General features: G+C 32.2%; 1 protein-coding gene across 1 annotated transcript; it reads left to right on the plus strand.

Moving 5' to 3' along the window:
* The first annotated feature begins 10256 nt into the window (after positions 1–10256).
* On the plus strand, positions 10257–24604 carry LOC143079652 (uncharacterized). The gene is made up of 10 exons (XM_076255112.1): positions 10257–10500; positions 11784–11928; positions 12749–13877; positions 14333–16179; positions 16771–16876; positions 17266–17367; positions 19281–19523; positions 20101–20173; positions 20711–20913; positions 21905–24604. The coding sequence occupies exons 1-10, from the start codon at positions 10481–10483 to the stop codon at positions 23728–23730; spliced, it is 5694 nt and encodes a 1897-aa protein (XP_076111227.1). The 5' UTR covers positions 10257–10480; the 3' UTR covers positions 23731–24604.
* Positions 24605–25177: the final 573 nt, after the last annotated feature.

Raw genomic sequence — 25177 nt, forward strand, 5'->3', positions numbered from 1 at the left:
AATAATGACATTTTGTAAATACTTTTTGTTTCATGAATTTTTCAATCCAGTATAAATTGAAACATTGCATACTTTTTATATATAATGATAAATATATTATGTACGAAATAGTGCTTTTATAAGATATCAATTTAATAAGCTTAGCTACGCAAAATTTATTTGCACCAAATTTTCTTAATATTTGTTGAGTATTTTAGTTTAGAAAATATAAGTTTTACAGTAAAACAGCTACAAGTGATATCAATATTGTGTTTTAAATTTTTTAGGTTGCATTTTGAGTTTTTAATTATTTTGTCTTTGCTTTACTTTTTGTCAGCATTATGATAGCGGTGTTTCAATAATTTTTTTTAAACTGTTGTACTTTACATGTGTTTTTTTTTGTTCTAGATTTTATTTATTTTGTCAGTCTGAAAGATGCTTTGCTTTATGGGAGAAAAAGGGAACAAGTGCAAAAAAAAAAAAATAACTAAGAAAATGATACTTCTCTCACACTTTATAAATTATAATGTTCAGTGAATCAATTTGAAGTTAATAAGAAGTGCTTAACTAAATTGGAGAAAAATGAGTTTGAGTAAAAACATATTGTATGGTATATAAACTTTTAACATTTCATATAGAAACAATGTCAACTTAATTCATTTCAGTGTGAATTCAATCTTTAACACATATTTTTTTAACATTTGAATATTATAGATTCAAAAGGGGTATTTTTTCATAAACCTTAAATATATTAAGATCTAATGAGATGGTTGTTCATGATTTTCCATATGGGACTTGCACACTCTTTTTTAGACAGGATTTTGGGATGTTTTTGTTATAAATCCTTATTGTCAATCAAAGTTTCATTTAAATCCACCTACATTTTATATTTTTTAAACCAATCCATGTTTTCATGTGGTAAAACATTTGATAGATGTATTTTATTTGTGAAATTTTCATATAAATGTCTTCATTTTACCTGTATCATATACATCATAAATAAATGTAATATACTTAACAAATCTTTTTATCATTTAGAGCCATTCCATTCTAAAATAGTTTTTTTCAACAAATGTTTGATTCGCTTGTTTGTTTTATGAAGTTAAGACTACAGAACAAAAATACAAACATACTTGGCAAATTTTATATACTGCTTGAAATTAAGTAGTTTTTTTCTGATTTAATTCAGAATAACTAAAGGGATGCTGTGATGAAATCATAAAAATGGCATGCAAATGTATAAATATTAAAGATGTTGAACGATTGTCAATAAGACAACTCTCAACAAGAGACCAAATAAGGTAATGGTGAATTAGTATTTTCCATAATTCTGTACTTTATTACACATTTATTACAAATGAGATGACATGCAAGTTTGAAATGACCCTGTAGTCTCAACGTCTGCTTCCAAATTGAAACTGAAACCATTATTTATTTTGTCTCGTCAAACCAGAAGGCATCCTCAAAAGAGGGGCGATAGATACCAGAGGAACATCCAACTCATAGATCAAAAACAAACTGACAACGCCATGGCTGCAAAAGAAAAAGACAAACAGACAAACAATAGTACACAAAATGCAACATAGAAAATTAAAGACTAAGCAACACAGTTCCCACCAAAAACTTTGAGTGATCTCAGTTGCTACTGATGGGTACACATGTGGCATCTGTTATTGCTTATGTCATTACAAACCAGGTAAATATTCTAATTCTTTAGGTCACATTCATGAAAAGGGAACCGAATTGTAGCAAGGATCACATCCAAAATCAACAAATTTTAATAAAATTGAGAATGGAAATGGGGAATGTGTCAAAGAGACATTGAATGTTTGTGATTAGGTCAGTTATAGCAGAACCATTTCAATAAAAATTTGGATTATTTGTCCTGCAAACTTGGTCCTGGTTCATTAATTGAATGATTTACATAGTTCACATTTGAAATTGTTGCTATTGTACTATCAAAGTTTGGTACATGGTAGACATATCACTGTTTCTAAAGTTATTACAGATGAACAACACAAAAAGTAACTTGTTCAGAGCGAAATAAATACCACACAGTACAGTATTGGTGCTGCCTATAAAGATGTGTACACAGATACAGTGTTATTTAGTTGCTTCGCCTACTGAAAATTAGACTTTTTGTCTAGCCTTCGATTTTTGTCGAAAAAGCGAGATATAGTGATCCTTCATTCCACCGCCGGCTGTGGCCACAAATATTCACTCTGTGGTTAAATTTTTTATACGACCGCAAAAATTAAAATTTTTTGGTCGTATATTGCTATCACGTTGGCGTCGTCGTCGTCCGAATACTTTTAGTTTTCGCACTCTAACTTAAGTAAAAGTGAATAGAAATCAATGAAATTTTAACACAAGGTTTATGACCATAAAAGGAAGGTTGGGATTGATTTTGGGAGTTTTGGTCCCAACATTTTAGGAATTAGGGGCCAAAAAGGGCCCAAATAAGCATTTTCTTAGTTTTCGCACTATAACTTTAGTTTAAGTGAATAGAAATCTATGAAATTTTGACACAAGGTTTATGACCACAAAAGGAAGGTTGGGATTGATTTTGGGAGTTTTGGTTCTAACAGTTTAGGAAATAAGGGCCAAAAAAAGGGCCCAAATAAGCATTATTCTTGGTTTTCGCACAATAATTTTAGTATAAGTAAATAGAAATCAATGAAATTTTAACACAAGGTTTATGACCACAAAAGGAAGGTTGGGATTGATTTTTGGAGTTGAGGTCACAACAGTTTATGAATTAGGGGCCAAAAAGGGGCCCAAATAAGCATTATTTTTGGTTTTTGCACCATAACTTTAGTATAAGTAAATAGAAATCTATGAAATTTAAACACAAGGTTTATGACCATAAAAGGAAGGTTGGGTTTGATTTTGGGATTTTTGGTCCTAACAGTTTAGGAATAAGGGGCCCAAAGGGTCCAAAATTGAACTTTGTGTGATTTCATCAAAAATTGAATAATTGGGGTTCTTTGATATTCCGAATCTAACTATGTATGTAGATTCTTAATTTTTGGTCCCGTTTTCAAATTGGTCTACATTAAGGTCCAAAGGGTCCAAAATTAAACTTAGTTTGATTTTAACCAAAATTGAATCCTTGGGGTTCTTTGATATGCTGAATTTAAAAATGTACTTAGATTTTTAATTATTGGCCTAGTTTTCAAGTTGGTCCAAATGGGGGTCCAAAATTAAACTTTGTTTGATTTCATCAAAAATTGAATAAATGGGTTCTTTGATATGCCAAATCTAACTGTGTATGTAGATTCTTAATTTTTGGTCCAGTTTTCAAATTGGTCTACATTAAGGTCCAAAGGGTCCAAAATTAAACTAAGTTTGATTTTAACAAAAATTAAATTCTTGGGCTTATTTGATATGCTTTATCTAAATATGTACTTTGATTTTTGATTATGGGCCCAGTTTTTAAGTTGGTCCAAATCAGGATTCCATATCAAGTATTGTGCAATAGCAAGAAATTTTCAATTGCACAGTATTGCACAATAGCAAGAAATATCTAATTGCACAATATTGTGCAATAGCAATTAATTTACAATTTGAGTTATCTTTCTTTGTATAGAATAGTAGTTGATAATATATGTTGGAAATTTGCCAGACATGACTATGATGTCATTTTCTATTTTTATTTGCCAATAACTTTATGTAAATAACTTCATTGGAAATTTGCCAATATAAAATGTTGCTGATGAAGTTTTTTTTATTGTTTTATTCACTTTTACTACCAACCAATCTTTACCATTCAGTGATAACAAGCACTATATTTTACATTTTAATATTTTATGATGTATTTAAAAGAGTAGTTATTGTTGCAAACTCCATTAGAAATTTGAATTGATATCAGTTTTGGAAAAAGGGAAACGGGGATGTGAAAAAAAAGGGGGGGGGGTTTAAATTTTTCTCATTTCAGATTTCATAAATAAAAAGAAAATTTCTTCAAACATTTTTTTGAGAGGATTAATATTCAACAGCTTAGTGAATTGCTCAAAGGCAAAAAAAAACTTATAAGTTCATTAGACCACATTCGTTCTGTGTCAGAAACCTATGCTTTGTCATGATCAACTATTTAATTTTATATTTAAAAAGTTTGAAGAAGAAATCTTTAATTGATTTGTAAAATCTTGACATTTGTTTTGTGTAAAAAAAAAACATGTAATGTCAAAAATTTGATCACAATCCAAATTCAGAGCTGTATCACGCTTGAATGTTTTGTCCATACTTGCCCCAACTGTTCAGGGTTCGACCTCTGCGGTCGTATAAAGCTGCGCCCTGCGGAGCACCTGGTTGAAATTTTGTTAACTTTCTTAAACTATCCTGTATTTCTACCAAACGTAGACAGAAGCTTGTTTATGATCACAAGATAACATCCAGAATTAAATATTGTAAAAAAAAATTCTGTTTATCCGTATTGAACTAATATAAATGGACTTAGTTTTTCTGCCAGTAAACATTACATTCACTCTGTGGTTAAACAACTTTTTTAAACTATCCTGGATTTCTACCAAACTTGGACAGCAACTTATCTATGATCTTAAGATAGTATCAAGAAGTAAATTTTGTACAAAAAATCCTGTTTACTCGTATTTTGCTTCATGATAATCCATTTATCATAAGTTTTTCTGCCAGTTAACATTACATTGATTCACTCTGTGGTTAAAGTTTTGAAAATTTAATAACTTTTTTAAACTATCCTTTATTTCTACAAAACTTGGACAGTAGCTTGTCTATGATCGTAAGATAGCATCAAGAAGTAAATTTTGTGAAAAAAAATCCTGTTTATCCGTATTTTACTTCATGATAAATGGACTTAGTTTTTCTGCCAGTTAACATTACATTCACTCTGTTAAAGTTTCAAAAAATTTAATAATTTTCTTAAACTATCATGGATTTCTACCAAACTTGGACAGAAACTTGTTTCTGATCAAAAGCTAGTATGCAGAAGGAAATTTTGTAAAAATATATTTCCAGTTTTTCAGTATGTGACTTAGTTTTCTTCCAGTTAACATTACATACAGCACAGTCTGCAGTTAAAGTTCTTAAAACATTAATTACATTCTTAAAGTAGGCAAGACACTGGGTTCCACGGAACCCTTACAGATTATTTGTTCTGGGTTTACAAAGTACATAAGTGGTTACAAAAAGTGCCTTTTCCTGCAAAGTTTCTTAATTTGGCTTGTATCACATTGAGATATGACCTTAAATCATTTTGTAAAATTTTTCCTGTTCATACACAGCTACTTTTGCATAGGTACTATTTCTGTACTTAAAATCTGTAGTACTTGAAATTTACTTTTAATATTTAGTACTATTTCTTTACTTTAGAATTATTGTAATATTTAGGTACTTGTATTTTCCAGTACTTGATTTGTACTTAAAATATTGGTACAAAAATAATACCAACAATGATCACAGTATTCCATGTTTGAACATCATAACGTTTTGAGATTTGAAAAAGACAAACTTTCAAAATGCTGAAAATGTAACCGTGCAACCAAAAATCTGCAGTACTTAAATTTCAAGTACAAATCAAGTACTGTAAAATACAGGTACCTAAATATTACAATAATTTAAGGTAACAAAATAGCACTGAATATTAAAAGTAGATTTCAAGTACTACAGATTTTTGGTACAGAAATAGTACCTATGCAAAAGTAGCTGTGTAGTAAGCAAAGTTGTGACCTCTGATCAGTTTCTTGTACATTCAAATACAAGTGAGATCTAATAATAATGCTATATAGGTTAGTCACAAGCTAACAGGAAAAACTTTAAATTAATTTCCTTCCATGTATTGATTGATTGTTGGTTTCTGAACATCCAGTGGCTATTTCCTGTATAGAATAAACTCATCATAGATACCAGGACTAAATTTTTTATATACGCCAGATGCGCATTTCGTCTACAAAAGACTCATCAGTGACGCTGGAATCCAAAAAAGTTAAAAAGGCCAAATAAAGTACGAAGTTGAAGAGCATTGAGGACCAAAATTCCTTAAAGTTTTGCCAAATACAATGTTATATTGGCCTTAAGCTTAAAGAGATCTTCAGGTTGTGTTTTGATATTTGACAACAAGCAGGCACAAAACATGCCAAAGTAAACTATATGCTTAAATTTCATGGTGTTTGTCTGCCTTTTTGGATGATCTCACTTTCTGACTGCACAGAATTAAAGTACAATTTATATAAAGTAAACTTGCAAAATTGGTACCATGTATTTATCATTTTGTCCCTTGATATCTAAATGAGAAATTTCAACCTATGAAATAGATTATAGAAATTAGACAAGCTTGCAGATTGGTAGCAACATTTTGACGTCTTAGATAACAGAAGCTAGAAAACTGCCAACTGAATGAGGTTGTTTTTATTCAAAAACATATTTTTAATAATCACATTAAAAAAAATGTTTATCATATACATGCATCATTTAGAAAACAAACTATTATATTACAGCAAGGAGGTTATATGACAGTATTTACTGAGTGTTATAGTTTTAATCCTGAAGGAAAGGAATTTAGTGGAGTATACTTATGACATTTTGGGCCTGTGTTTCATTGAAACAGGTGTCAAGATCTTGTATGAATGGGAGTGGACGTTAGGTAAAACGTCGATGAGACAGCGACCTAACAAAACAAACTAAAAGTTTGGTTCATCTCATCATTTTCGCAATTCTGACGATAATACTTTTCACAAACATTTTAAAAACGGGAAAAACGCTTCAGCATTTTTCAATCAGGTTTAAGAGTTTATTTTATTTTACAAGGTTGAATACATAATATCTAGATTAATTTACCCCACACCTGATATTTTTTTTACTTCAAATAAAACAGCAACTGTTTTGTCAATTAAGTACATTGAACCATGAAACTGACTTCTAACCTCTTTTGATACTTATCTGTGGGAGTTCAAATGTCTTGGTGTATTCATTGATGAAGTTTCATTTTACCATTAAATATTATTTACAAAGTTCAGCAAACTATGTCATAACAAGGCCGTATACAACATAGATCGAATGCTATATAAACACACCCCAGCAATCGTTAGTTATGAGAATGATTAGAAAATGTCACGTCCACGAACAGCAGTAGTCAGTCTCTCATCTTTCATCTGCGACCAATTGAATAAGTTTATATTTAAAAATCGTCTTTATGTCTAAAAAACTTGGCACATCCACTGGGAAACAATGGCTCCCTTTTTGAAATATCACAGAAAATTTAGGAAATATTTGTATACCCAAAATTAAAAACTTCCTAAGAGCTTATGTAAATCGGCGGTAATTTGTATCGTTGACATCAGAGACATAGTTTCATTACTATCCCTAATTGAAATTTTAGAGTACAAGTGTTTCCTCTACCTAGCTAATTGTCGTCAGTAGCTATATATATATCACGCTTAAATTTATTCTTTAAGCAAGTTAAGTTTAGTTTTGTTTCAAAATTCATTTCAACACCTAAAGTACCTTGTAAAAACTGAAAATATATGAATATAGGCACAGAATATATATATAAAAAAATTTTAACTTACGCATTTTTAGAATTCAGTCGTCAAGAATAATTACAAATATTATAAGGAATGCTGTTAATGGAAAGTATGCTCGAATTAAATTTTTTGTTTTGGTAATTTTCGCGGGTATATATCAAAGATAATAATATATGTCACCTAAGATTGACCACAAACTTATATGTCCATGGATTTTGGAAAATTAGTGATTTCTTTTTGCATTATAGGGTTGATGTATTATTTAAACTATGCTTTGCTAAGGATTTACTTTATGTACATGTAGCAAGAAAACGAGAATTAGGTACCATGTATTTATCGTTTTATCACCTACTTTTTTTTTTAAATAAAAATAGATATAACTGACATCAAATTATATTTCGCAAATGTATAGTACATCTCTCTTCTCACATACCTCGTATACATTTTCTTTTGAGAAAAGGGATTTTCCAAATCCTGCAGCGCAAATAAAAATGAATAAAAAAGAAGCCTAAGTTGTGCGACATTTTTTTTCATAATCTCGGAAACAGCATGTTATTAGCTTCCTTTTGACTAACTTAAAGAGTTTTAAAGATATGTACTGGTCTCGCTTGTAGCTAGCTTTACATACAATAGATATGAATACATAATTATTAAATAAGATTTATCACAGTGAAATCTATTTTAGCAAACTGATTAAAATGCATATCCTAGTGTGTCCAAGCTTTGCTGTCAAACCTTGTGAATTTAGTAGAATTCTGATCAAAGTAAACATTCATGCTATTTATGACTAAGGAATGATTCCTTTTCAATATTCCATATCAATATTAACGCGTATTTTTGGAACTGGTTCAACAGAAAACGCACTATATCCACATCTTGGGAATTTTCTTAAGCGGTAACTATAAGTGACAATTTTGATCTTTCAAGACAAGACAAAGGCAGAGGCGAATGGAGCCTTTTTCGATAAGAAAATTGTTAGATTAAGTAAAAAAAACCAATCAATTAAATATTTTTTCAGATAAGTTTAATATGTATTCTTCAGCATCTCTAAGGCGTACGGAAAGGGTCAAAAGTAAAAAGAGCAGCATAACTGAAGACCATATACTACATTGTATTGTATGCCTCTGATATGATTACATAACGAGTATCAACTACATGTTGATTAAAGCATTAACATAATAAAGAGTCATAATTATAGTGTTGTTCTAAATTCTACATGACAATTGTCAAAAGCATATATTTTACGTACCAAATGGGTCAATATATATTTGTCTGGTTATGCTGCATCTTAATCGCATATGCTATATTACAAACACTGACTATGCTATATTTTCAAATTGTAGGCTAGCATATGCTGTACTATTTCAAACACATCAATAAAGGGTCAAAACTCGAAAGTAGCATAGGCAGTATAATCTGTTTTGATTGGACTATATATCTAACTAATGGAAAGCGTTTGGACGCTTAAGCTGCATATATGCTGTTTATTACAGCATAGGCCGCATTTAATATACATAAATTATCGCTTAAGCTGTAGTTTATATAGCATATGCTGTATTAACTGTAGCATATGCGAAATAATTTACTCTTGACACATCTCCACCGGTCTTAAGTATGCTAGTATTCTCCCACAGTTTAATACAACTTATGAATCATCTTATACTTGCAAGGAGGTTGGAGAAATTCTTTTGGAGCGGGACTTCTACCTGTACAGTCGTCCTGGGCACCTTAAGTCATTTCAGTGCCCGGTATTTTGTTGACTATCAATGATTATCTTTTCGTCGTATTCTCAGCCTTGAACGTATGTTTTTCATTGACTGGCATTCATCGGGCTAATCTTTTGTTCTACAATTTCCCCCATGTTTTTCACTGGATATGCTGGAAAGAAATCTTCAAGTTATACAAATTTATCCCCTTTTTAATATTAAGGGGCATTACCTGTCATAATAATGCTCACCGATTTGACTCAAAATCTAATATTTTATTTATAACATACTACAACACATATCCAAATTACAATAAATTTGAAATAAACAGTAAAAGATGCATGTACTCGATAATCTATATCAGAATTTCATGTTGTTGGTCAAGTTTTGTTAAAGACTAGACGCCATCGAGATGACATCCGAAGACTGCCGACGGTCACATAACCAGGCGATATAAACATTAAAGTTTGTTAAAAGCAACCTTGTTATGTCTGTTTGGTTTGTTGTTATAGATTTAAGAAAAAAAAAAAATTATCGTTATTACCTGTTAAGAATGGTTTTTGTGGATCGAAACTGACAGTCAACAAAATGGTTCACCTTCGTTTCACTTTCAATGTTGACATTCTTTTCCTTTTCATAATAAACACGACTTATACGAAATCTCTAGATAATTGATTTAATTAAAAGTCACATGAATACGGATTCAATGAGGTCGAATTGTTCACTTGCAAGTGAATAATTCATTAGCGATGTTTATTTGTTTATTTTGAGTGTGACTGATAAAGCGAATTATTATTTCATTATGCTTTTATAAATGATTGAAATACACTGAAACATATTTTAGTTTATATCTTATCTCGCACCTTGTTCTCCTTTAAAGGTTAAATTTTTAAATAGCTTGACCCAAGCCTGCTGTTTAATCATTTCCGGAGTTGTTGGTCCGTCACAGTGGTATGTTTTAATATTCCTTTCCAACTGGGTACCGATTACCTGACTTTCTATTTTCCTTTTCAAATCGAATATGTAGACAAATTCCAGTAGAAGAAAGAAAAATAAATCAAGACACCACATTTATAAATTGGTAAAAAGGGATAGTGAAAATATAAAAAAGAACAACTTGAGAAAAAAGCTACCAAACTGGAAAAGCCAAAGGGATGTCGAAAACAAACTGACAAATAAAAATGCCATGGCAAAAACGAGAAAAGAAAAAAAATATAATCAGTTGCAGAAACCACAACACACTTACACAGAAAACTGATAAATGAGCAACATAATTCCCATCATTAACAAGGTGGGATGTCAGGTGCTCTGGAAAGGTAAGCTGATCCTGCTCCTTATTTGACACCCTAGTCACAGTAAGCCTAATAGTATCTTTCGATTAGCAATGATGAGTGTATTCTGTGGTGTAGCTCCATATATGCTGTCACGCCATGGCGTGCACATCGTGGGGTCTAAAAAAAAGAAAGAACAATTCGATTTGTAACGTCATGACAGTCGTTCAAAGCGACTACAAGCCTTTCTTGACGAGCTTTCATCAGACACGGCTACGAAGGAAAATATGGAAAAACAAACTAAATTACGAACTCTATGCAAAACTCGGTGGACTAGTCGCGCAGATGCTCTGTAAAGGTTCAAAACAGCGTTTCCGGTAGTTGTCCACTCGTTAGAACGGGTTCAAAACTTAGGGGACGACAAGGCGGGCCAGCATCTTTTGTCGCTAATGAGGTTTCAGTTTGTAATTGTTGGAAAGTCTCATTATATTTTGTGTTCATAGACCACATGATAATGTAACTGGAGTTGTGTTTGATATCATCAGAAAATTGCTTCTTTGCCCATTATCTGCTTTCTCATGTTGTAGGAAATACAACAAACGAACAAATCGCTGAGACATACGAAACTGACCTGGCATATAATTTGTCAAATTCAATCGGGAGGTCGCTCTATGGCGAACACGCTGGATTAACACATAGCCAGTGCTACCTCGGAGAGATTCTCAGTGTACTACGTCTGTTGAAAACATATTTACGATTTACCATGAACAACTACAGCTAGGTTATCATCACTAGCATTATTGCATATTCATCTGGATTTTCTTTGTGAATATTAACAAACTAATAGAGAAGTTCGTTTCTGCTGAGACCCGAAGAACAATTTTGAGTAATTTCTGTATCACAAAATGGGTTGCTTACGTATTCAATTAACCATGCTTTACTCTATTCAGAAGATTTCTGAATAGTTTTGCATTCATGAATTGTTTATAAGTCCTATGTACATGTAGCTCCTCTTTAAACTGTCCTATGACCGAAAACTGAAAAAAATAAAAATCTGCATAAAAGGGTCCCAAATTTTGTTTGCATAGCTTCGCTCGGCGGTAGTTGCTTGCACATCTTTTCTTTCTAGCTACATGTACGCCCCTGTTTGGCTCTAAATAGAAACATGTTTTTAAATGTTTTGAAGAAGTGCTCTATAGGCTGTTACCCGAAAAGGTTGATTTCTCATTAACCTAAAAGTGACTAAACCCTTATGCTTCATACTGTCAAAATTACATAAAGCAAGACATATCTCTGTCAGTGTGTAAACAGTTTACTGTATATTTTAGATTAATTATGGATACCCATATTTGTGGTGCCTGCAAGGCTGAAATAAATGATTTGGATGAATTTATTGTTCACAAAAAGCAAACTTGTCCTGTGTTACATGCAGTCCAGAAAGAATTCAGACATGATCAGCAATCACACGACTCAGTAAGTTAATGATAAATCTTCATTTATTTCTATTTAGCCTATCGGTATGTCATAGAATTAGATTTGAGTAAAAACTATATACTTTATGTAAAGGAATTATGAATACTGTAAATTGAGACATTATTGTATTTTTTGTGAACATCAAAAATCACTATTGAACATGTATAGGTTTTGCGAAAACGATAGGTTACATTTTATAAATTTTTTCAGTTTTATTCATGTGCTAAATTTTTGTAAATTATACAACATGTAGCAATAATTAATATTGCATTTTGTCAATTTTTCAGTTATTGCAATAATAAATACACACATAAATTCTTAATTTACATTAAAAATATGTGTTGAGTTAAAATAAATGAGACTGCAAAAAGTAAAATCACAAAAATACCTACTGCTGATGAAAATTCAAAATTGGAAAGTCCCTAGTCAAATGCAAGAATCAAAAGTTCAAACACATCAAATGAATGGATAACAAATGGATAACCTGATCTGAGAAATTAAAATTTATAAGAGAATGGTATGCTAGCAAACAATACAACAGATTTAACCATAAGCCATATTTGGTAGAGAAATTGTATAATATTTTTAATTGATAGTTTGATTTAAATTCTATACAGGATGTATATATGACAATGTGATTACAACCTCAAAGCACAAGTAAACCAAAATTGACATTTGGACATCATCATATTGTCTATAACAATAAACAAGTCTCTCAACCATATCTTTGATAAAAATTGATAATAGATTTAACAAATACTATCAAAATCAAATTCTATTAAATCTGTTGTAAAAATGCTAATTTAAAATTTAATTTCAGGGTCAATTTTCAAAAGAAAATGAAACAGAAAACAGCAATAATTCATTTCAACACATTTCCATACCTAAGACGACAAGTGAAGAAATTTTAAGAAAACACTCCGAATCAAATTTACCTTCAAATTCATTGCACATTTCTGGATATGAGCATAATATAACAGTGACAGATACAGATAACACTGAAAATGAAAAAAATCAACAGATTCAGGAATCAAATATTGAACAACCAGCCAATCCATGTACAGAACAGGAATTATCGGAATCAGAACAGCATGTGGATAAAACCGCTGTGTATCATTGTACTGAATATACTACAGCTGAATCAATACAGTTAGTATTGAATAAATCAAGACACTTGCACCATTTACCAACAGAAAGCTCAGATCTAAATGCATTACATGAACACTCTGTAACTGCTAGTAAGTCATGCAGTACACCAACTAAAGAATCAGACATTGAATGTGCATCACCAGAAATAAAACAAAAAACATTACAAGAATCTGTTTCAAATTCATTAGTTGAGGATCATTATTCAGACAATGATCAGAATGAATCAAAACATTTAGGTGAAGGAAGTACTCATCTTGAATATTCCTCAGCTGAATCGGTTGTTTGTACACCACCTCCTGGTCATGAATACATACAATCTACACTTCAGAACAGATTGGCAAGTGATGGAATCGTATACAAAGATCCGTCAGCATGGTCAGTAACAAATGAGACTTCACCCGCTTTACATACAAGGCTAAACAACACATCTTCTTCAAACATGTCAACTGAAGTGACACCTCTGAATCTTATGTCACCTATAATGTCAACAGAGGTTTCTCCTGCTATTTCTACTATTGTGCCACCAGTATTGACCACTGAAAGCTCACCTCTGAAATCAATTCATTTATTAACTGAAACTACTATATCACCTGTGACATCGACTGAATTGCCCTGTGGTGTGTCAACTTACATGTCAGCCGAGGGGATACCAACTACAATGTCATCTGAAATGACCTCTGTAGTGTCAACTAATGAGTCTTCAATGATGCTGGATAAGATGACACCTGTCGTGTCAACTTCAAAATCTTTGGTACTTTCAAGTGATGTGTGTCAACAAGATCTGTCAACTGACATTAGAGGTAAGGTGTTATAAGTTAGAACTGTCTGTCATTATCTTTATAACTATTTATTTTCACTAGCATACAGGTCTTCTTTTTTTAGCTGGTCTGACAACTTTTTTACAAAATAGATATACATGTATAAGATGTGAGTTTAGTGTCAATGAAACAACTCTCCATTCAAGTCATAATTTGTTAAATGTAAACCATAATAGGTCAAAGTATGAACTTCTAATAGGAGTCTTTGATAGTTGAATAAAGCAGCTTCACTTCATGAATTTTTGAGTTATTGGAATTTGGTAAAAATGGAAACTTCTAAATTCTAGATTCAATGAAATATTCAGATTTACATGTTATGGATGTGATTTTAAATATGTTGACAGATGTGTTATGTGCTAATGGCACAAAATTTATCATTAAAAAAAATATGCTTGTTTCTTTCATAGCACTTGACAAATTTTCCCTTTTATTTTCAGGAAATTTTGCACAAGAGATGATTCCACAAACTTTACACATGGTCATTGATCATAATGGCACTTATTCTTTGGTTGCAAGATCACAGATATCAGAATTTCTCAGCCCTATTACACCATTATCATTGTTTCCCAGTAAAGATACAACCAGACCTAGATCACACTTGGCAGAAAAGTCGATTCCAATTGACAACATACCACAAGTGGTTCACCTTCCCAACTATGAAGACAAATCTAGAATGATATTGAGTGTGTCAAATGACTTGAATAGATCGTCTCCACAAATCACTTCTGATCAGATAATTGCAGTTCAAAATGAAATGTATCTCAGTTCCGGTAAATTGCAGCGTACATCTGTTTCTGCTGTTGTTGAAGAGCACAACTTACACCCATCTCAGTCTAATAAATCAACAATCAATCTCGGATTACAGCAATATGGATCTCAATCTGTTCTGCATTCTAGTGTCAATTCTGGGAACATTCGCCAACAGGATCATGCACTGAATACTTTATCTACTGGTCCCTTGAAAGTTGTAAGAAATCTAATTACAAGTTACCAAGACAACAGTGTGAGAGATACTGCACTGGATACACAGGCAACAACTACACAACTTCTAGCTTCCAGTTCAGCTGCCTCATCAAAAGTACTAAATGTTATTGCACAAAATGAAAAATCATATGGTCGTTGTTTAGATTATGACTTGTCAGGTAACATTAATCTAAATCCAAACAGCACAGCAGTGCCATCATTTAGACAGGAACATGTTCAGGTGTATGATCAACCACAGTTTGTTGTTGTTCATGAAAAAAATTCTAGTGAGAAACATCCAGATATTCAACCTACTCAAGAAAATTTGCAAGATGGCACTCCAGGAGTGAAACAAGTTTTGATTCCAGCCAACACAAATCCAGTACAAGACATTATCTCCTTAGAATCTGGTATTCTAACTGTACGACCAGACAATAGAATTGCTCTTGATGGGTATGAAGCAACACTGACTGGATCAAGGGAAAATCAACCTTTTGTACTGAGACAGGAACCAGAACAACAACAACATCAAAATATCATACCTCAAAGTTCAGTTAAAGGAGTTGGTACCCATGCATTTGACAAACAGGTGAGAAACAGTACTTCTGTATTACCTATAAGAGTAACACAAAAGCTGGAATCTGATAGAAGAAAGGAGAAAGAAAAACCTGCTTTGAATATGAATATTGATCTAGTTCAGTCTGGAAATAATAAAGAGCAAGTCCTTAAAGTGAATAAAATACACGATAAGAATGAACAGGGTGTTTCTTTAATAAACAATGACTGTATTGAAAAACTAAAAGAAAAACAGTTACAAAAAAGAGTTACTAAAGGAAAAGTAATAACTATTGATGCATTAAGTCACATGACTTCTTCAACTAGTAAATATCAATCTTCAGATAAACAAATAGAATCTGTACAAAATTTTAAAATGGCTCATGATGTTGCCATGGGACAAATCTCTTTTTTTCAAAATGATCCTCTGCCTGAAAGAAATTTAATTCAGAGTTCCAGTGATCCTCTTTTACAAAATATTGAAACAGAAAGGAAACAGGAGAGTTCTGAAAAATATAATAGGCAAAGTTATTCAAATAGAAATTCAGCACATGGTGTACAGAGAGGAAATTCAGAAGATAGGGCTGAAGCAAATACACAATCAGAAATCAACCTGAAACTTAAGAATACAGACCAAAGTTCAGAAAAAAACGCATCAGGAATACAATATGTTTTACATAAAACACCAGAGAAAAACTATTTCTTACCCATCAACACTGCTGAGTCTAGGATGGAAGGTGATATACAGACATATCAACCAGTGCAGGTATGGACAGTTAATCATATAGTGATTTTAATATAGCAGCTAGCAACACAAAACCTCTCAATTTAGATATTTTAATTTAAAATAACCATGCCTTTTTCATTCAAATGTGTGAAATTGAACCTATGGTTAATTTGGAATACATTGTACTTAAATAAAACCATTAAAATCATTCAGCATATCAAAAATAAAACAGAAACAGAAACATCAGTACCTCCATTAAACATTTAAAATTGTATACCTTGGCAACAGTTGAAGTCCGTGGCTCCATGGCTTATGGTTTATTGAAACGTTTGTTCCTGTGAAGGATAAATAATATACCGTACTCAGTTTGAAATATCATCAAGTTAAAAAAAAGAATCTTATCATTTCTGCTATTATAAACATTCTCAAAAATATACAAAAAAATAACCAAAGTTAGATAGATTATTTGCTAAAAGAACTATTTATTGAAATATGTTTTTGCAAAAAAAAAAAAATAAATGAAGTACCAGTTATGTGTATTTTTGATTCATTTGAAGGGATGCCTTTTTAACTGCAATTGCATTTGAAAATTAAAAGCAAAGCATTATTTTTTATTATTTTCTTTTGAAGGAATTAGAAAATCAGAATATTCCTCTACACCAAGATGGTTCTAATGAAGTTGCCTCTCCTGCACAAATTCAGTACACGGTTCATTTACATCAAGTGCACCCAGTTGGTAAGTATAGTGTTTTATTTACACCTTTTCAAATAGTAGAATTAGAATGGAAGATGAAGATTTCTAATGGGGGTTTGGAATAAATTACTTCTCTTGGACATATAAGTCACTGTATTGCCTTTAAAAAAAGAGCAAAACCCATACCACACAGCATTCTATAAAAATGCTGACAATGACAGATGTAAAACATTTCAAACTAATGGACTGATTTATGTACAAAACAATATATATCACATTCAGCAAAAAATAAAAACTACTGAATAACAGGCTCCTGACTGGGGACCAGGCACATACAGAATGTTGCGGTGTTAAATATTTCACTTCTGATGAAAACTGTCAGTCCTTGATTAAGTTACTTTATTTGTAATGCTTATAAATCTATTTTACAGATGGAAGTATAATACAAGTATTATCACCAGAGAAACACTATATGACAACACAAGGGAGAATTCCACAAAAACACCCTGACATACCATCAAAGAAAAATACAGGTTTGTATAAGATTAATCATTTCATAAAAGATGTACTTAATTTAAAAAAAATGCCTAGACCTTTTCTTAACTGTAAAAATATCACTATTTGGTTTTAAATTAGACCACAGCAAGAGAAGAGAGAGGGTGATACATAAAAAATATTCTTACTTGATTTTAAGAAAAAAATCATACTTAGTAGGCAGTGTTCTCCCCAGGCCGTTTTAGCCGTGACGCTATATTTTTTTTCTGTGATGCCATAATAATTTTCGCAACAATATAATTATTTTGAAGATGCTGTTTTTCTTGTCTCTATCGTAAAACCATGTTCGAAATTTTGAAATTTCATTTAATTACCACTTGTGATCATAAAACTGTATCACCTTTAATTGTAATCCCTTCAAGTCCAACAATAGAAGCAATTTAGAGAAATTAAAAAAAGTTGTTAATTGCCCTTTGGGTGATAACTGTTTGGCTATGAATTGAATACCCCAAGCTGACACTTGTGACATGACTTATACCACATGGTCAAATCGCAAAATTTGACATGCAGAAAACGTAATCAGAAAATCATAAAACAATTCGAAATCTATGTTTGCATAATAAAAATTCAAAGATACATATGATTTATCTCTTTAGAAAAGCGGTTTTATCGTATATTTTTACTACTTTCAAAAAATTACTTGCTTTCTCTTCCGGTACTTGCCAATCAACAGCGTATATAAAACATTTTAATTTTGAGCCAAATTAGTTTGATACTTCTTGAGAAAGAGATCATAATTAGCTTTAGTTAATGTCTCATCCCTTTAATGCATTTAGTTAATGTCTCATCCTTTAATGCATTAAAAGCATCATATGCATTCCCAATCTCTTGTCAAACATTGTTTAGTTTCATAAATTTTTCCTACGACCGACATTGAAATATTTGTGTAAACTAGGGATCGGAACCGGACCAGATACAACAAAAATTTGCATTTTTACGATAATAATTACAGATGCACAAATGGCACAGTAGACAGAAAAATTGATCTCAAAATACAAATTCCAAACGCATTAACAGACTTATTGTTAGATCTTCTTACTAAATGCATTCTTTTAGAAAATGCATTGTTTCAATATACTGATGATTAAAGTAGCTTAACTTTTGTTCAAAATATCTGTGACTACTATTACAATATGTGTTAAAGTAGTCTCAGAAAATATACTGTAGATTCATTATTATTCGTTGGATACCAATTTTCGTGGATTTCGTGGGAACAGGTAAACCACGAAATTCAATGTTCAACGAATGACGAATTTCCTAAGGTTTTGTATATAGACTTCAGCAAAACCACGAAATTAAATATCCACGAATATGCAAGTTTTCCTTAATCCACGAACATTGGTACCCATGAAAATTAATGAATCCACAGTATATCATTTTGATATAAAGAAACAACTAGGACTATTTCATTGCAATTGAGTACCATGAAACAAGGAATTTCATAAACATGACAAAGAAAAAATTTAAATTTTATTGCTATATGATACTTTCTCTTCCATTTTTTTTATTTATACAAAATGCATTCATTCATTTTTAGTTGGGAAGGTACATGTAGGGTAACTGGAACCACGCATATATTTATATTTGGCCCAAGAGGAAAAAAATAATTCTGTAACTATAAATGAATATAGAAAACATAAATTGAAAAAAAACTGTTATCATGGTTATAGTTTAATTGCATTCTCAGTTATGAATTGAACAATATAAACATATAATATAAAGGAAATAGAGCATTGCCGCAACGCGGCAAATGACATTGAAAAAAATACAGTTTATATTTTACGCAAAATGTGATGCTATCCAAAATTTCTAGGGAGAACACTGATGTAGGTAGTGAGATGAATAATCAGTTCTGTTATAACGTGATGGTTTCCTTTTTTTCTTTTTAAAGGTTCATCTTCCAAGAAGACAGCAAATAAACCCAGCAAGGAAAGGGAAAAGAAGTATGTTTGTACATATGATAAGTGTAAATTTTCTACTGTGTACTTCAAAGATCTGACTAGACACATCCGCACACACACAGGAGAGAAGCCTTATCGATGTGGCATGTGTGAGAAAAGTTTTAGTCGAGTAGATAAATTACGTCTCCACATTCGCCATCATACTGGAGAGAGACCATTTCAGTGTGATCTCTGTAAGTACATTAAAACAAGTAATATTGTATATACATGTAATTAAATTGTTTGTACTGAGAGAAAAAAGTATTTTATGTACTGTGAAAGTACTTTAGTTCGGGGGTATTGATTTTTGTGGTTTGAGCAACATTTACATTGGTTGGTTTTTAAATTCGTGGATTTGAGTTTTCTAAAAAAATAAATATGAAAAAATTGAAGCCATTAGAAATGATGGTTACAAATTATGTGGATTGAAGGAAATTGCAAAGTAAACATTGACCTTTGAAAATCATAGTGATCACACTAATTAACCCAAGATAGAGTGATCAACAGATTAAAGACCATCGAAGGTGTTAATTATGCCATAATTGCACCTAAAGAAAACAGTTACAAAAACAAATGCTAAAAACAAATGCTATAACGTATCTTGAATTGTAAAATAATTCTTGTCAAAAGCATGCCCAGCATGAAGTTATTATTTCCCATACGTACAAGAATTATGAGAATATTGTATGAACTCTTTATCATAGAAACTTAAATCTATACCGGAAATCTAACTTTCATCAATCAAAATATATGTTTATGTCTAATTGCCAGGTGAATACAGAGCTGTAGATAGAAGTACATTGAAGAAACATGCTATTATACATACAGATGAAAGACCTCACATGTAAGAATTGTAGATTGCATTTTTTGGCTGGGTTGCAAATCTGGCTTGGGGTTAATAATTTGTGGTGGATTGGTTAAAAAAAGAGATATGTTTTGTGTATCCAATTTCTCCTCCTAAGATAGACAAAGATCTTTAAACTTTCTCAGAATGTTTGCACACATTTTGGATGTGCACTTGACCATGTTGACATTATGGAATACTTTTTTTTTTACCATCTCTCCTCAGTTTTGAACAGTTCTTTTGTGTCATAATTTTAACAGGGAATATCATAGGCGGATCCAGGGGGGGCCTGGGCCCCCCTTTCGTGGGAAAAATTTGGTTGATTATATAGGGAATCATTGAAGCATGACTGGAGTGGGGCCCCCCTTAGGTCAGTCAAGGGCTGTTTAAGGCTAAGATCAGGACTAAAATGGAAAGTAATGTATCATGTTTTCTTTATCATAGATTTCTCATTCACTCAATCATGGGTAATGCTATCCTATTCAGATGATTTGTGCTACCCAACTTGTGAAATTTTGTGATATGTCTATTTTATAGGTGTCAGCTATGCAGTTACTGTTGTCGAACATCTAGTCAATTGACCGTCCACCTTCGAACACATACTGGAGATTGTCCATTTCAATGTCCATGCTGCAGTTCAAAGTTCAAAATCAAATCAGATTTAAGGAGACACATGAGAACACATACTGGAGAAAAACCGTATCAGTGTGACAAATGTCAAGTCAAGTGTACCACACAAGGTAAAGAATGGAATTTAATTTATTGAAAACAGAATATGATGTCACTGTTACTAGTTTACATTTTGACTTATTTACACATTCATGTCTAAAGAAAAAAGATAAGGAAGTAGTTCACTGGTTACATTTTTTGGCCTTCATAGTGAGGTCTTTAACATGGAATCAAAACTCTCACCTCGCTGCAAGTTCAAGACAACCCCTTACAACTGTTTGATTGGAATTCTTATTAAACACACTACAAATGTGAATTGAAAAAAACAGTTGCTGGGTAATATCAACTCATTATAATAAGGTTAGCAATAAGGCAACACAAATTTTGATTGGATGATATCTGCCATCATTTTGGATTTGAAGGTCACAAATATCTGTTTTACTGGCTTTTGCTTCGCCTAGCCAGTATAACTGCATTTGCTATTTTCAAATCAAAAAAAATTTGACTGTGGCAATTTTTCAAATACAGTGGTGTTATTCTTTATATGATGTCTGGCAAAAAAATCTAATAAATACTTAGTTTAAACATATTTATTTATAGTGGATTGGGAAACAAGTTTTGCAACTTATATTAATCCCTTTCCACTTTGCGGGTGCGAGTGCTGCCTTGTAGCGGCATTAGCCTACTCTTTTTCAAAATCTATAAGGGTGTCTTTAACGTGCAAGAGATATGGCTCTCTCTTAACATGGGTCAACCATTTATCGTCCCCTTCCGACCAACTATCATCGTTTCCTCAAGACCATACTCGCAGATGGTGTCAAGGGAGAGCCGAAAATTGAGTTCCTGAAATTTTCATCCCAAACAGGAATCGAACCAGGAACCTTTGTGTTAGTAGTCCGATGCACTAACCACTACACCACGGCTCTCTTCTGTCATATATAACCTGAACATCTCAATGTAAAATACAGAAACATTTTAAAAAATTTGAAAATCTCCAGGGAACACAACCCCATTTCTGAATACATTCATTGCTTTATCTTAATATTATGAAACTTATTTTAGGTAACTTACACAGCCATATGAAAGTCCATCATTCTGCTGAAAACCTGAAATGCAGTCATTGTTCATATAAAACCTCTTCAAAGCGTTCACTGTGGAATCATTCCAAAATTCATGAACCGTTTGATCCAGACAATACGTGCCAAATATGTGATTTTAGATGTGCAAGCAATGAAATTCTTAAAAAGCATATGACAATGCATAAGTCTGACTATTTAAAATGTCACCATTGTGACTTTACCACTCGACATCAACAAAATTTGGAACAACACATAAAACGTAAACATGGCGAACATTATTACGAGAACAGACCAAAACGAAACACCACCAATAGTAGTAGCAAGAAGTCTAAAGATAGTTCTTCAAAGAAAGAGGTCAGAAGTGATAAATTAGTTTATAGAAAGTTTCAGCGTTTATTTAAATGTGACCTCTGTAATGAATCTTTTGTGCGAGAGGACTCGTTAAAAAGCCATGTCAAACTTCATAAAGAATTAGCTAGTAATAATTTACAACTGACTACTAAGAAAGTTTTAAAACTCCCTAGTCATAGTTTAAATCCTCCAGTAAATGAAGAAAGTAGTTTCACTTTGCGCTCTGTGGCAATGCATAGTTCTAACCAACAAGCAGACAGTTTGGCTATGCCACCTGATAGAGGTCAAAGGTCAGCAGCACACACTTATAGTCAGTATCATCATTATGATCAGGCGTCTGCTTTGGAAGAACCAACCCCTAACAGTGATATTTTAGAATCAACTTATAGACAAGAGAGAGATAAAAATATTCAGATGCCAAATGTTGAAGATAGAAATTCTAGTCAAGCACACAGGCGACAGTTAAATTTTGATTCAGGCAGAGGCAATAATGCATCAAGCAAGCGTCATTCATTTGAAACACCATCTGTATCAAAGAAAGATTTAAGCCATCGCAGACTTTCGTTTCCCAGTGATACTGAACACTCTGTTTCAAAAAGAAACAAAAGTGTTGGTGACACTTTAAGCAGTTCAAGTAGACCAGTTAGAGAATTGTTACGAGAGGAAAGAGCTTCACAAAGGTCTAGTAGAGATATTGAAGGATTTGAACAAGGACTGCAGTTTATAGACAGTGCATACAATAGTAGTATTCTAAGGTCAAATAGACAGTCGACTGGGCATGCTCAAACATTAAATAATCAGAGAAATGAAGGGAACGAAAAGGTGTCAAGATCTCAGAAAAACAAACGTTCTCATTCTATGACATCTGTTGAAGGTCAATTGAGTTCTGGGGTAATACAAAACAGTGAACAAACCAGGATTGTGTCATTGAACGAACAAAACAGAGAACATGCTACACAGCAGCAACCTGTTTTCCAAGTCCCCAATATACAAGTAGTGCAAAATATCTCTTTGCCTCTAGTGCAACTACCCGATGGACAAATAATGAGACCTAATTTAGGGAACCAGATTCCTCAGTTAGGGCACCAGTTTATACCAGAAATCAATATAGAGCAACCTATTGTCAGTTCTGGAATTTTAAGACCTGCCAATGAAAATACACACGCAATTCAACTAGTAGCTCATCCAGGTGTTACTATGATGCAGCCATCTGGTAACCCTGCTCACTCTGTTCAAACACAAGTAGTTGAGCTTGTTGATTCTTTAGGTAATCCAGTCTCTGCACAGTTTATGATTCCTACATCAGTAGCATCTGTTGATGAAATGCCAAATGCAACAATACAGACTATTGACATTTCTACAATATCAGATCATGGGGGCATGATGGAACAAATGTTATCCCCACAGCATGTTATGACTGTACCAGTACAGGTTATTGATATGCCAACAAATAATTGACATTTCTACAATATCAGATCATGGGTGCATGATGGAACAAATGTTATCCCCACTGCATGTTATGATTGTACCAGTACAGGTTATTGATATGCCAACAAATAATTGACATTTCTACAATATCAGATCATGGGGGCATGATGGAACAAATGTTATCCCCACTGCATGTTATGACTGTACCAGTACAGGTTATTGATATGCCAACAAATAATTGACATTTTTTGTTTAATGGACATTCGTTACTGTTGTATTTTACTAGCATGCATCCAAAGTTTAAAAAGGTTCAACAAAAATGTAGGTATCAATTTAATGATTGTTGTTTGCTTTACTTTTATTGGAAAAAATTCATGTACATTCAGGACGAGAACTAATTGACGTCTAGTACAATAGAAAGGTCGTGTAATATAGGTCAAACTGCATGAAGGGCTGGAAATTTTGTGAATAGAATTCACATATGAAAAATCCTCAATTGTATTTGGTACATGTATGTAAGTAGATAAACATCTTCAAACTTACAGAATAACTAACATAAGTATAAGAAGATGTTGTATGAGTGCCAATGAGGTTCAAATATATTGAAAATAGTATATTCTTCATTAATGTTCTGATGTCAGATAATAATACATTATTCACATATGATGAATTTAAAAAAAATATGATATTAATACTAATTTTGTAGAGTTTTATGGTATTTTAAGTTTGATTCCGAATAGATGGAAAAGTATAATAGAGGGTTGTTCAAAACTGGAAATTATTGAAAATGAATTAATAGATAAAGATAAAAAGGAACCAAAATCTTGTAAATTTTTCTATACATTATTTTTGGAGGATAATAAAGTGATATCTTTATCTTCCTGTGAAAAATGGGAAAGAGATTTAAATACTGTGAAAGTACTTTTATTCGTGGGGTACCAATTTTCGTGGTTTTCGTGGATGACCTTATCCACGAATTTAAGTGTCCAACGAAATAAAATAACCATTGTCAAAATGAAGACATGGAAAGATCCCCATGAAGGTTTGACTACTGATATGGTCTAGAGAATATATTGTATAACCTCGAATCAGAGAATACTTTAATAGCAGTCACAGAACATAACTTTTGATCTTTTAATTCTCATAAAAATATTTTTTTCCGATGAAAGTCAGATTTCCGATATTGATATGTTAGTATGATAAAGTGTTCATTTTATATCCTCATAATGAGAAATATGAGAAATAATAGTTTAATGCTGGGCTTGATTTTGATAAGAATTATTTGACAATTCAAGATACGTTTATAGCATTTGTTTATGATACTGATTTATTTAGGTGACATGTTTATAGCCTAATTAACACCTTTGATGGTCCTTAATCTGTTGATCACTTTTTCTTGGGTTAATTAGTGTTTTCACTACGATTTACATGGGTCAATGTTTTCTTTGCAATTTCCTTCAATCCAGACTATTTGTAA

This window comes from Mytilus galloprovincialis, chromosome 6, assembly GCF_965363235.1.
Source record: "Mytilus galloprovincialis chromosome 6, xbMytGall1.hap1.1, whole genome shotgun sequence".
Lineage (NCBI taxonomy): Eukaryota > Metazoa > Mollusca > Bivalvia > Mytilida > Mytilidae > Mytilus > Mytilus galloprovincialis.